The sequence below is a fragment of the Nannospalax galili genome, unplaced genomic scaffold (assembly GCF_000622305.1).
Source record: "Nannospalax galili isolate Female #2095 unplaced genomic scaffold, S.galili_v1.0 scaffold743, whole genome shotgun sequence".
NCBI lineage: Eukaryota > Metazoa > Chordata > Mammalia > Rodentia > Spalacidae > Nannospalax > Nannospalax galili.
The window spans coordinates 1204823-1217642 of NW_008349552.1; the positions used below are offsets into that span (position 1 = coordinate 1204823).

Genomic DNA, 12820 nt, shown 5'->3' on the forward strand with positions numbered 1-12820 from the left:
CCATCTCTAGTTCCAGAAGCTGGAGGCCCAAATGCCCAGTCCCTATTGTAAGATCCAGCCACAGGCTTTGCCTGCATTTCTAACCTTTTACCAACTTCCACCCATGCCAAGGAGAAACAACGACCAAGAGTGCAGTAATATGATCCCCAATTAGCATAATATAAAAACAACTTAGTCATGTTTTCCATGGGCTTTTCCAGCCTCAACCTAAAAGCACAAAGCAGAAAGAAAGAGATAAAAATATATGTGTGGAACTATAAATAGATACATATTGTCTGAATATGTGCAGCCAGGCTCCCTAGCCCAAATGAGTGTCTATCTCAAGAAAACCAAGTGGTCAGATAGAGAAATTGGAGAGTTTTCCCCTTTCAGAGTGCAGTATAGAACTGAGAAGAAGGGTACAGAAGGGGTTAAGTCCTCAGTCATCCTATTCTGAAGTGATTTACGATGATGTGTAGAGTTTCAAAACTTTCTCCCAGCCCAAGCACAGCCCTCTCCCTTCTCACAAAGTCCACTAGACTCTCAGGATGTGCTGAAATGGGAAGGAAGCATGTTTTGTTGATCTGTTAAATTCTTAGTGAAGTTTCCTTGATTTCCAGTAGCTGCTGTTGTTTGAATTCGGTTTGGAGCAAAACTGAGGTAGTCCTGACATTTCTGGGACTGAATCCAGACAAGGAAGAAGAAATAGCGGGAGAAGGAAGAGAGGAGAAAAAGGGGAAGGGGAAAACGTCCTTTTTCAACATCACATTCCTGTGTTTTCCCTCAGCCTGGAAAACATATTAATCCCAGTGCTTTCACACTCGGAAACAAAGGGACTCAGCCAGACTGTGGGGGAAAGGGTGATAAGAAAGATCCTGGAACTCTACAGTGAGAAAGAGCAAGATTTGGAAATTGCTGGACTTCAGTTTAAGGGACGTCTGTATGGCCACAAGAAACTGGCACACATAGATACACCAGACCCAGGAGAAATTGCCGACAAATGGAGATACAAACACTCCCCGGGACAGCTCCTTTCATCTCATCCCACTCGTCCAGAAGGTAAAAAGAAACAGCCAGAAAGAAAAGGAATCAGCCCAGCTCTCAGCTCAGGACAGGCTGGGCTCTGAGAGGCTGCTTTGCAATCCGGAGCTGCAGTTCAGTCCTTTTGTACTGCTCACCCTGGACCAGGAGACAGAGGGCTGAAAGGAAGAGGATTTCATCTAGGAAATTGTCCCAGGGGCCAAACTTCAGATTTCTTTTGAAATCCTCTGCACTCCATCTCTATGAGCCTCGAAGTAAGTGTGTGATCTTTTCTCCTTGGTGTGCTTGTGTGTTTCTTTGTCCTTATTTGAAGAAATGAAGTGTGAATGTTGTCATATTAATGTGCTCAGTTTGCTTTTTCTCTGGAGCATCCAGAGCATTAGTTGAAGCAGTTGCTGCCTGGGCAGTAAGGTTGGATTTCCTGCCTAATGTGGCCCTCTCTGCTAAGCATTGACAATCACCACAGCTTCAAAGCTACCCATACCCCCTCCCTTTGGCCAAGATAGAGATAATGACCAGCTCTGTTTGTGAGTAAATGATTTTCTTTCTTTCTCCTCCCCTCTCTTGTTTTGTATTATGACCCCTCTGCATCCCCAAGTGGATTACACAATGACATGGAAAATGGGACCCTATTTCACCATGCTGCTGACAATGTGGCTAGTATGTGGATCAGAACCTCACTCCCCTGCCACAGATAGAGGGAGCCATGGGGGGCAGAAAATGCCTTTGGTATCTTCAATCAGCAGCAGATCATCTCGCTTTCTGAGGCACACCGGGAAGTCTCATGCAATTGAGAAGTTCACTCAGGAAGAATCAAGCCTTCAGCTTCTCCAAAGAAGGAGGAGTGTACCTGTATTGAGATTAGCTCACCCGACAATGATGCCAGCCCCCTTGGGCATCAACGGAATTCCGGTGAGACCCGAGCTGAGACCCACAGAGAGGAGCCCGCCCCGTGAGGTGGTCCGGGATGAGGGGTCTTCTGCTCGGTCAAGAATGTTGCGCTTTCCCTCTGGGTCCAGTTCTCCCAACATCCTTGCTAGCTTTGCAGGGAAGAACAGAGTTTGGGTCATCTCAGCCCCTCATGCGTCAGAAGGCTACTACCGCCTCATGATGAGCCTCCTGAAGGATGATGTGTATTGTGAACTGGCAGAAAGGCACATTCAACAGATCGTGCTGTTCCACCAGGCAGGTGAGGAAGGGGGCAAGGTTAGGAGGATCACCAGTGAGGGCCAGATCCTGGAGCAGCCCCTGGACCCCAGCCTCATCCCAAAGTTGATGAGTTTCCTGAAGCTGGAGAAGGGTAAGTTTGGTATGGTGCTCCTGAAGAAGACGCTGCAGGTGGAGGAGCGCTACCCTTACCCAGTCAGACTGGAGGCCATGTACGAGGTCATTGACCAAGGCCCTATCCGCAGGATTGAGAAGATCAGGCAGAAGGGTTTTGTCCAAAAGTGTAAGGCCTCAGGTGTAGAGGGCCAGGTGGTGGAGGAGGGGAACAATGGTGGTGAGGGAGCAGGAAGTCCAAGCCTGGGCAGTGAGAAGAGGAAAGAAGACCAGAGGAGAGCACAAATCCCGCCAACCAGAGAACCCCGGGTGAAGGTGCTGAGAAAACAGGTCACCACTAAGGCAGCCACTCCTCCACCTCCTCCAACCCTGAGGGCCACCACCCTTCCTCCTACTCCAGTCACAACGGCCACCCGGGCCACATCCCCGGTGGTAACAGTAGCTGCAAGACCTACAACCACTACCACCTTTCCAACCACCCAGAAACCCTGGACACCCCGCGTGCCTTCCTTCTCAGTCTCCCACAGGCCCCCTGCGACAGCTGAGGTAACCACCGCCAGGGGGCCCTCAGTCTCAGGGCATCTCTCTCCTCCACCTCGGAAGGAGCAGCCAAGAGAGAGGCCTCAGGCCACCAGGAGGCCCAGCAAGGCCACCAGCTCTGAGAGCTTCACAGCCACCCCACCTAGCACCCTCTGGGAGCCCAACACAAGGGCTGCAGGCCCAGGCCGTTTCCGGGACAACCGCACAGACAAGAGGGAACATGGCCATCAGGACCCAAATGTGGTGCCAGGTCCTCACAAGCCATCGAAGGGGAAGCTTCCTAAAAAGAAGGCTCAGGACAAAATTCTCAGCAACGAGTATGAGGACAAATATGACCTCAGCCGGCCCACTGCCTCTCAGCTGGAAGAAGAGCTGCAGGTGGGGAATACGCCCTCCCAGAGTGCAAAGGAGTCCAAAAAGCACGAAAAGCTTGAGAAACCTGAGAAGGAGAAGAAGAAAAAAGGCAGGAGTGAGAAACAGGACAAGTTACTCAAGAGCGAAAAGCAAATGAAGAAGGCAGAGAAAAAGAGCAAGCAGGAAAAAGAAAAGAATAAGAAGAAAAAGGCTGGGAAAGCAGAGCAGGACGGCTACCAGAAGCCCACCGCAAAGCATCTTCCCCCAAGTCCCAGAAAGGCAGTGGCTGACCTGCTGGGGTCCTTTGAAGGCAAGCGAAGACTCCTTGTAAGTAATCTCGGCGTTTTTTTCTGTGACCCAGGTAAAGCATAGATCAGTTTGTCTGATAAGTTTTGTAAAATCACATTTGGATGTCAGACTGGGGTTGAGCTTGGCCCATGTTCAAGAAGCTCAGGAAGTTTGACGGGAAAGTATAGGCAGGCCCATAGCTCCCTTCCATTCAGATTCTCTGTGACATCTCTGATAGGTGTAAGGTAGATTGTGCTTGGCTGAGGACCTTAGACCTGAGCCCAGGGAAGCCCTTGTAGTCAGCTTCTTCCCAAATCTGACAGGACCTTCTTCATCATCACTACTCTCTTCGAAGGGATGAATGTGTTCCTCAAATGCAATGCATTCACTCTAGTTCCAGTTCAGGGTGGCATTTCTCTTTCTCTGCTAAAACTTAGGAATTGGAATGGTGCATGTGGTGAACACAGCAGTTTCAGATCCTTCCCTAATTCTGTCTCTATCAACCCCAGAAGCCTCATGGGGCAAAGTAAGGCTGCCTGGGTGAAGAATGAAGGTAACTGGGAACAAGATAGAGTCTTGGCTGTTGTGACTCTCCCTAACACTTTTATAATAGTGAACAGAAATCTCCCTTTAAAGGCTACCTCCTTTACCACTGTCTAGACTACACAAAAGAGCTTAAAGAACCAGAGGGACTATGTGTGGAGTGAGCTAACTGCTCTGGTTTCTAGTGTCCCAGAGGTGTATCTGAATTTGGAGTTAGATGTCAGTTTATTTCAAGGCTGTATTTAAAATAGGTACATGCATACATGAAGAAGAAAGGAGATGAGCATCCCCTACCTTGTCTGACCTTCTGAATACCACTGGTGTTAAGTATGTTAATTCATCTCTGGAACAATTTTGAGCCACTACTTGCCATTATCTATAAAATGGTAGAAGAATCTAGGTAAATCTGAAGAGGGCTTTAGGCAGGAATAAGCCAATCCTAAATGTAAGGTCTTCCCTCATTAGCCACATGACAATGATTCCTTTTCTTACTCATGACTCCTCCATGTACCCATCTTTTAGAAATCCTCCCAGATTTCTACCCTGGATCCTTAGGCTGTAATTTTAGTCCAGGCTGTCAAAGAAGAACAGGATATGTTACAAAACTTTCAAGGTAAAAGATCAGTAAATTCGTGTTGGGTAATGAGAGTCACAAATGCTTTTCTGGCAGACCTGGTGGAGAGAGCCATGTCAGGTCGTTATGACCGTGCCCCTCCTCCTGAACACACAAGCTGACTCCTGTACTGCATTTGCCCTGAAAGCCAGACAGGCACTTTTCTCTAGTTTTTCCAAAGTGGCCTGAATTTGGATTAATGATATGGGCAGAGGGACTCCGGTGACTATGTATCTTTAGTGGTTTCAACATTTTTAAATGCACATTTGCAATGTTAACCAGAGCAGAGGGCTTTGTGATGTTTATTCTGGGTGGAGCATGTCCTGAATTCTCTTTTTATTCCCATCAACACTAGAGTTATGGATTAGAACAAAACCTAAGCTCTGACTGATCTTAAAGGAGTATATTCATGTGAATGTATTAAGTATGTTGTTACCATTTTAACCAGATCTTTAAAGTGACTGTACAAATTTAGGTCATCAGATGATAAGCTGCCTATTAAAGTAGTTTAACAGCTACTTGAATATCTCCAGAATCTATAAACTAAAATGGAAAAATTCCAATTAGAGCCATAAGAATCACAGATTTCAGAGTAGAACTGTAGCTGGTACCTGAATGTTTGTTCAGGGACCCATGGGGTCAAGCTGCTGTCTTAGGGGCATGGAAAGCCATCAGTACCTGGGCTGGCTGAATCACTTTTGAGTGCCTGGGACTCAGTCCAGCCCAGTAAAGCACTCTCTCACCCAACTCTGTCCATTTAGCCAACAAGGAAGACAAAGCATTCCTCATGGCCAGGTTTTAACACAAAAAGAAGTGGTCAGGGTACAATGTCAGGATTGTAATCGAGAGCTGACAAATACTTCCATAGCCCCGAGCAAGTAAGTAAAAAGAAAGGAGTTTTCATGTTCCATCTCTGAAGTTAGCCATGCTTTCAATTTCTCCTGCTTTTTCTCTACTCTCTTAGCTGGTGATCTGGATACCCAGCTGGGGCTTTTCTGCTTTTAACAGTGTCCCTGGTCATAAATTGCTATCAAATGAAGTTCAAAGGACAGCTTCTGCAGACGTCATGTGAGGCAAAGCAGAAACCAGCTGGAGCTGGCCCTGTTGCCAGTGTAGGCTCATTGGAGCTAGCCAGAGAATCAGGTTTGTTATTAGAAAGAAAAAACCAGCAGGAGGCATTTCCGTCTTTGGGTCCTGTGTGTGACCAGCTGATCACATCACAAATGTATTTTCTGAAGTGCTAATGATGTATGAAGAAAGACTGGATTAGAAAAGACCAGATGAAATTGACATATCAAAGCAAAACACAGAGAGGAGCTTCACCAGACAGGGAGGAGACCAATGCTTCTGGATGAAAGACATTACTGGTGCTGTTAATCCTTCCCACTCACTTTTTCCACCCCACTCTGCTGATGTTATTCAGGAAGCTTGGTGATTCAGCTGATATTCCTTAAAGCTTAGCTGTCTCAAGCTGTCCAAGTATGGCTGAGAACATTTACTTCTGGACTCAACTCAGTCCGGTGTGCTCAACCTATGAGCAGGTTTGCCTGCCAGACCTTCTGGTGTGTCGCCCCAGCTTTTCAGTAACCAGATCCCTGGTTACTAATTTATCATAAAATCCCTGGTGCTTTGTATTCATTTACGCCATTCTTTAGATGTAAAGACATCCCACAACTGATATTTCACCAATTTCTTAGAGAAGCCCTAGCAGCAACTGTGTAAGTTGTGGTTGGGTGAATGGCATCCTAGAGATATTCAAAAGCAGTGTAGATGGAGACAGATGTCCTGGTTTTAGGACAGAGCTCCATCCTTCAAGGCCCCTGTGTCAGAAAGCGTATGCAAATTTAATTCTTACAATAATCCCATGAGGAACGATCTATTAACCCTTGTTTACAGATGAGGAAAACAGTTTAGATGGGTTGAGATGTTACTCAAGGCATAGAACTAATATATAACGAAGTCAGAATCGGACCTGTCTGATTTTAAAGTTCAAAGTCATGTTCTACTACATTGTCTCTTCCATTGGATATGAACTTTCTATGGTTTAGGCCATAAAGAGAGAGGGAATTTGAAGAATCAACCTTGTGGTTAATAAGTATGAACATTTAAAACTTTATTTAGGGACTAGTAAAATGGCTCAGCAAGTAAAGGTGCCTGTCACTAAGCCTGACAACCTGAGTTCAATACCTGGAACCCACATAGTAGAAGGAGGGAATCAACTCCTGAATGTTATTCTCTGATTGCCACATGTCTCTCTCTCTCTCTCTCTCTCTCTCTCTCTCTCTCTCTCTCTCTTGTCTCACCTTCGCGATCCCTCTCTCTCTCTCCCTCCTCGTCTCCCTCTCTCTCTCTCTCTCTCTCTCTCTCTCTCTCTCTCTCTCTCTCTCTCTCTCTCTCTCTCCCTCTCATACATACACAGAGAGAGAGAGAGAGAAAATAAATTTAAAAAATTTAAAACCTTATTTTGAACTTTGAGTTATCAAGATAGGTGGTCAGATATAGTAATTGTCATATTTTATGCTAAGTGCAAATGTGAAGTTTCTGCCTTTATACACAGCTCAGCTCTGACTTTCCAGGCAGTTGGTCAAGAACAGTAGACTGATTCCATTTACCTAGTCTTTCAGACTGCCTTATGTCCATTTGGGGCTGTGTTTAGTGAGAGTATAGGTAGAACGTAAGTAAACAAACTGTTTATGACTAAAACATTGGTCCTTACAGAGCAGACCTGACAAGGCATCATTTGGTGGTCTGAGATCTACCAACTTGTCAGGTAACAAGAGGCTTCAATACACTGAACTGCATGAATTCAAGTGCAAGTTTCACCTTTATTTGGCGACCGAGTATCCTATAATTCAAGTGGATTAATATTTTCACCCTCACTTCAGAGACCTGGATATTGGGATAACAACCTGCTTACTTGGTTTAATTTTAGGAAAGGATTTAAAGTTCTGTTTTACAAGGGAGACTCCTAGCTTGAAAGTTTGTTTTTTGTTGGTTTTTTTGTTTGTTTGTTTTGAATCCTGGAAAAGATCTAGTGTTTCAAGCCTAACACAGTACTTAGAATAATCTGAGACTTAAAATATCTTCCCCTAGCATCTTCTGATTTCTATTCATTCCCTTTACTTATAACCCTGCTTCATTAGGCCTTGGGGCTCCTAGAAGCCAACACACCCCTGGTGCAGTAACACAAATGAGATCATGGTATAATTGCAAATTCACGATACATGCTCTGATTTACTGCCACCAAACTGGAAAGAGGCCAAACAACAGTAATGCACACTGAGGTCTGTGTTCTTTCTAGGAAGAGATTAGAAACAGTTTCCATTTTAATCACTGTTGAAACTGCTGCCAGCTTAGAAAGGGAATGTGATGGAGATGTAAACACACAGGGGAAGAATCTAGGCCATGTGTCAGGTGATCCCCAGCCTGTGTTTTCCCTGTGCAAACTCCAGCAACAGATTAAGTGTAAGGGAGAGAGGGTCTTTCCATCTGGTTCATAGACTGTGCCTAGATATTCATAACGAGGGATTCCCATGTTTCTGTGCTCCCTCCTCCCTAGCTCTGGATGTAGCCTGAGGCATCTGGGCCACAACTAGTATAAATACCCCCACCATCAGAGGGTAGCAACAGGGTCTGAGGACTCAGTACCTTGAGGAATTTGACGTCAATATAAAAAATAAAGTAGATGCATAAACACCGTGTGAACTGTACAGACAAGCAGAACTGTGGTTAAAGGAGGAAATGGTTGTGATACGGTAGTAGGGGAGCCCATGGGAAGCTGGCGGGGTGTGTGGGGGGTGACATGGGCAAACACAGTGGAAGGAAAGGGAGGCAATAGACATGGTTGTGCTCAGATGCACAGCCTGTATAAGTATATACAAATATTGTTCAATTCTTACAACTTTAGGAAGTTAGCACAGAGCTTGTTCTACAGCCAGGGGTTGAACCAAGACAAAAATGCCGGCCCTCAAACTTCCATAGTCCTTTCTCTGTGCCACTCTGTGCCACTTTAGTTCCTTTTATTTCATGACTGAGATTGGTCTGATTATGAGGGCAAAGAGATTATATAAACCTAGGGTGAGATCCTTCCAAGCCGGAAGGCAGAAGGGAGTCGTGTGAAACAAATGTTGCCTCCCCAGTGGATTAAGGCATCCCTGGGCAAAGGCTCCAGGTGAAATTGAGCCTGGGAGGATTTTGTTTCTCTGAGATTCCTGCAGGACATCCATTGCCAAACACTACTGTGACCAGAGCTATGTGGGAGACGCTGCCTTATGGGGAGGAAGAGCATCTCTGTGATTACATATTGTCCAAAATTCTTAATTATACATGCCTGGGGGAGAAGACTTGAGGAGGCTTTGAGAGCTCTTAGGACCTGATCCTATCAGGGTCTGTCTGTGGACCACAGGGCTCCATGACAAACAATGAAGAATGTGCTTGTCAAGTAATTCACAGAGGCTGGTAATTATCACTCATCTAGCATCTAGGAAGTTGTGACTTGAATGCCTCTGTTTTGACTGAGAATCCAAAATCATTAACAGTCAACCTTTTTTCTTACCTTCGTTTTCAATGTTTTATGTTCTCACTTAAACATGTGTTATGCTTATTCCAAAATAATCTGTTTATGAGCAAAGAAGAGCCAAGAAAGAAAAATCTAAAATATGTCAAGTTAAAATAAAAATTCACGGACTAGAAAGATGGCTCAGCAGTTAAGAGCACTGGCTCCTCTTACAGGGACCTGGGTTCTGTTCCCAACACCCACATGGCTGCTAACAACTGTTCTTGACTCCAGTTGCAAGGAATCTGATGCCTTTTCTGATCCCCTCTGTCACTGCAGGCAATATACTCATACCATAAAATAAAATAAAATAAAATAAAATAAAATAAAATAAAATAAAATAAAATAAAATAAAATAAAATAAAATAAAATAAAATAAAATAAAATAAAATAAAATAAAATAAAATAAAATAAAATAAAATAAAATAAAATAAAATAAAATAAAATAAAATAAAATAAAATAAAATAAAATAAAATAAAATAAAATAAAATAAAATAAAATAAAATAAAATAAAATAAAATAAAATAAAATAAAATAAAATAAAATAAAATAAAATAAAATAAAATAAAATAAAATAAAATAAAATAAAATAAAATAAAATAAAATAAAATAAAATACAAAATAATAAAAAATTTCAAAATTCAGTTTACTATGTCAAACAAATATAGCTTAAAATTAAAAGCAAACTAACCAAAAATATGACCAACATATCTTTTCTAAAAAACAACTTACATTTTTTTAAGGTTAAGTATGAATCAATGAATAAATTTTAGGGGGTATGTAGAATTGTATTATTTTCCCCATGTGAATTAAATTTTTTAAAAAACATTTTTCCTGGTCACTACATCCATCTGAATAGGCATATAAACAAAATAAAAAATGAAGTGGAGTATGTCTACTTGAAATAATGAACTGAGAAATTTTTTTATTAAAAAAAAATCCCAGAAAACCTTTCCTAGTGTTCCAGCCATAGGCTACCAAATGCATTTTAATTTCCTTGAGGGAGAATATTTTGTTAAGCACTGAGATTTCTAGCAGAGAAAATCTCCAGGCAGCAATAAACAAATCTGACAGAGTAAAATAAACAGTAAGATCGCCTTGGGACCAAATTGACTATTTTTGATAAAATATTTGAAAGTGGTTAACAATGTGGTAACATTCCCTTACCAAAAATGCTAACCTAATCGACACAGTTTTTAAGAAGAGTTGGTAAGTTTGGGTGGGTCAATAGAAAAGTGGCTGCTAAATTTGAATGTGGCCAAAATGTAAGAAAATATTTACAGAAATAAAATATAGCGGTCTGTCTCACACTCAAAGGTGAGCCAACAAGGGTTGATGGCTCTTTGATGTCACGCACCCCATGAGCTCTCGGGTCTAGGAGATCAACAAGGGTCTGGTCATCATCAGAGTAGACCTTTATGTCCTCCCACCTCCAGTGTGAGCAGCATCTTGCAACCCCTTCTCAGAGTGTGGGAAATAGTTCTGGTTCCAGCTCAGGGAAAAATCTGTGACACTGGAGAAGGCTCCAAAAATACTCAACTAAAATGATCAAAGGAGTGGAGAAGCTTTTGTGTTAGGGTAAATTAAAGACACTGAGGCATTCTTAGAGAGGGGTTTCAGGAGAATCTAAACAAATAAATAAAATAATTGAAACATCCTCATTTTAATTAAAACAATGAAATTCAGTTTTTCAAATGACTGGTGATTAAAATATCTCTTAACTGCTTTGTCTTTTCCTCTTTTCCCCCAGAAGTCAAGGGAGGAAAATTCCCAGGTCTGACTTGGAGAAAAGGCCAAAATAGGGCAGTTAAAACCCTCCTGTTGGGGGGGCAGGTCCAGTATCAAGAACCATACCTGCAGAGTCCCAATGTGGCACTGAATATCATCTATGTCACAAAATATAGCCAGAGGGCCATCATAAAAACTGTCTTCAAGGTTGCCTAATAAAAATTCTAAACCATAGAATGTTCTGTAGTGCCCAAGGCCTGGCTGTGAAATGCTTTTTAACACTGTGGAATGTGAAAAAAAAAAAATGCAAGCATTGAATTAACCAGTGTCTGAGTAGCCAATTAGGATTATGAAGATGAAAATGACAGAAGGCAGATAGCTACTGCACACCAAATATTCATAAAATATAGTGGAGTTGAAAACTAAATGTTCCTGTGTGTGCACAAAGAGAACCATGATACAAAGTGAAATGACAGCAAATACGAGACCTGCTTTAAAACATCTAAACTCTCTGGACTAATGTTTATTTTTAATATTTTATTTATTATTTTTTTTACTTTATGTGTATGAGTGTATTGCCTGCATGTGAGTGAGTGCACTGGTGTCGTGCAATGCCACGGAGGTCAGAAAAGGGCTTTGGATTCCCCTGGAACTGGAGTCAAGGACGGTTTGTAGTCGTCATATGGGTGCTGGGAATCGAACCCGGGTCCTCTGCAAGAGCAATCAGTGCTCTTAACCACTGAGCCATCTCTCCAGCTCCCAGACTAATGTTTTTTTAAAAGGCCATTCAAATAGATATTTGGGACTTTTTATTATGCCAACTGTTGAAGAAAGCAGTCTACAGTTTGGGCACCCTTTATTCCAAGTCATCTCTGGGTTTGGCCTCAGTGCAAATTGAATACTGTGAACTGATACATGCTTGTCCTCACCCTCCTCCAGTTAATCACTGCACCCAAGGCTGAAAACAACATGTACGTGCAGCAGCGCGATGAGTATTTGGAGAGTTTCTGCAAGATGGCCACGAGGAAGCTCTCTGTGATCACCATCTTCGGCCCTGCCAGCAACAGCACCATGAAAATCGACCACTTTCAGCTAGGTTCTCTTAAGCATTTTAATTATAGTATTGTTTTCCTCATATCTATGGTGGGATAACTGTTATGGGAGAGTTCTTTGGGGTGTAGGAGGATCAAAAGAAACACTCGGCTGTCTGGAGGGCTCTTTGGTTGCAGTGACGAAGATGAGCTTGCCTACCTGTTTACCTAGCCATGGCAGGAGGGTTCTGGCTTAAAGTTGCAGCATTTTAAAATGGAAGCTAGGCAAACAGTCTAGTCTTGTTTGAAAGTCAAAAAGGTGGAAGGACAGGAGAAGAGTGATATGTGATGGGGGAGAATCAGAGAACTACTGCAGCCCATCTCCTAGTGCCCTGGTCTTCTTGCCAGTGAGCAGCAGCTGCCAACATGCTTGCATGTTTTATGCTACAGGTGACTTATCACACATGGGGACCTGCCAGACTCCTAGATGCTGGCAAGCCTGAGGAGGGAATTAACTAGAGTTGAGAGAAGCTTAAGTTAAATGAAAAGTCACTGAAAATTTGGACTGAATCTTGCCCAAATCCTTTTGGAGAGCAGTAGAATTTGGGTGAACTTAGGGTTTTCACAGTTTTTCATGTTGATGATGCCTGTGAGCTTCATGAGACACACAGCTCAGCGTAGAGCAGTTGAGGGCTCACTCTCTGCAGCTGCCATTGGAATGTTGCAATAGTCACTGTGATTAGTTAGGCTTCATACTCAGAATGCCAGAAGCAGACTCAATGGCTTCTTTTATAAGTGTTATATTTCTAAAATGTTATTTTTTGACAGTTTCATATATATGAGACTATCAAAAAATTATATATATA

At 42.7% G+C, this 12820-nt stretch overlaps 1 protein-coding gene across 1 annotated transcript in view; it reads left to right on the plus strand.

Moving 5' to 3' along the window:
• Positions 1 to 491: 491 nt before the first annotated feature.
• Positions 492 to 12820, plus strand: part of Ccdc80 (coiled-coil domain containing 80) — a 36779-nt gene continuing 24450 nt past the window's right edge. The window contains exons 1-3 of the mRNA XM_008846998.3: positions 492 to 1274; positions 1619 to 3522; positions 11863 to 12019. Of these exons, the coding sequence (XP_008845220.1) occupies position 1274; positions 1619 to 3522; positions 11863 to 12019 (2062 nt within the window). The 5' untranslated portion in view covers positions 492 to 1273. The remainder of the gene's footprint in view (positions 1275 to 1618; positions 3523 to 11862; positions 12020 to 12820) is intronic.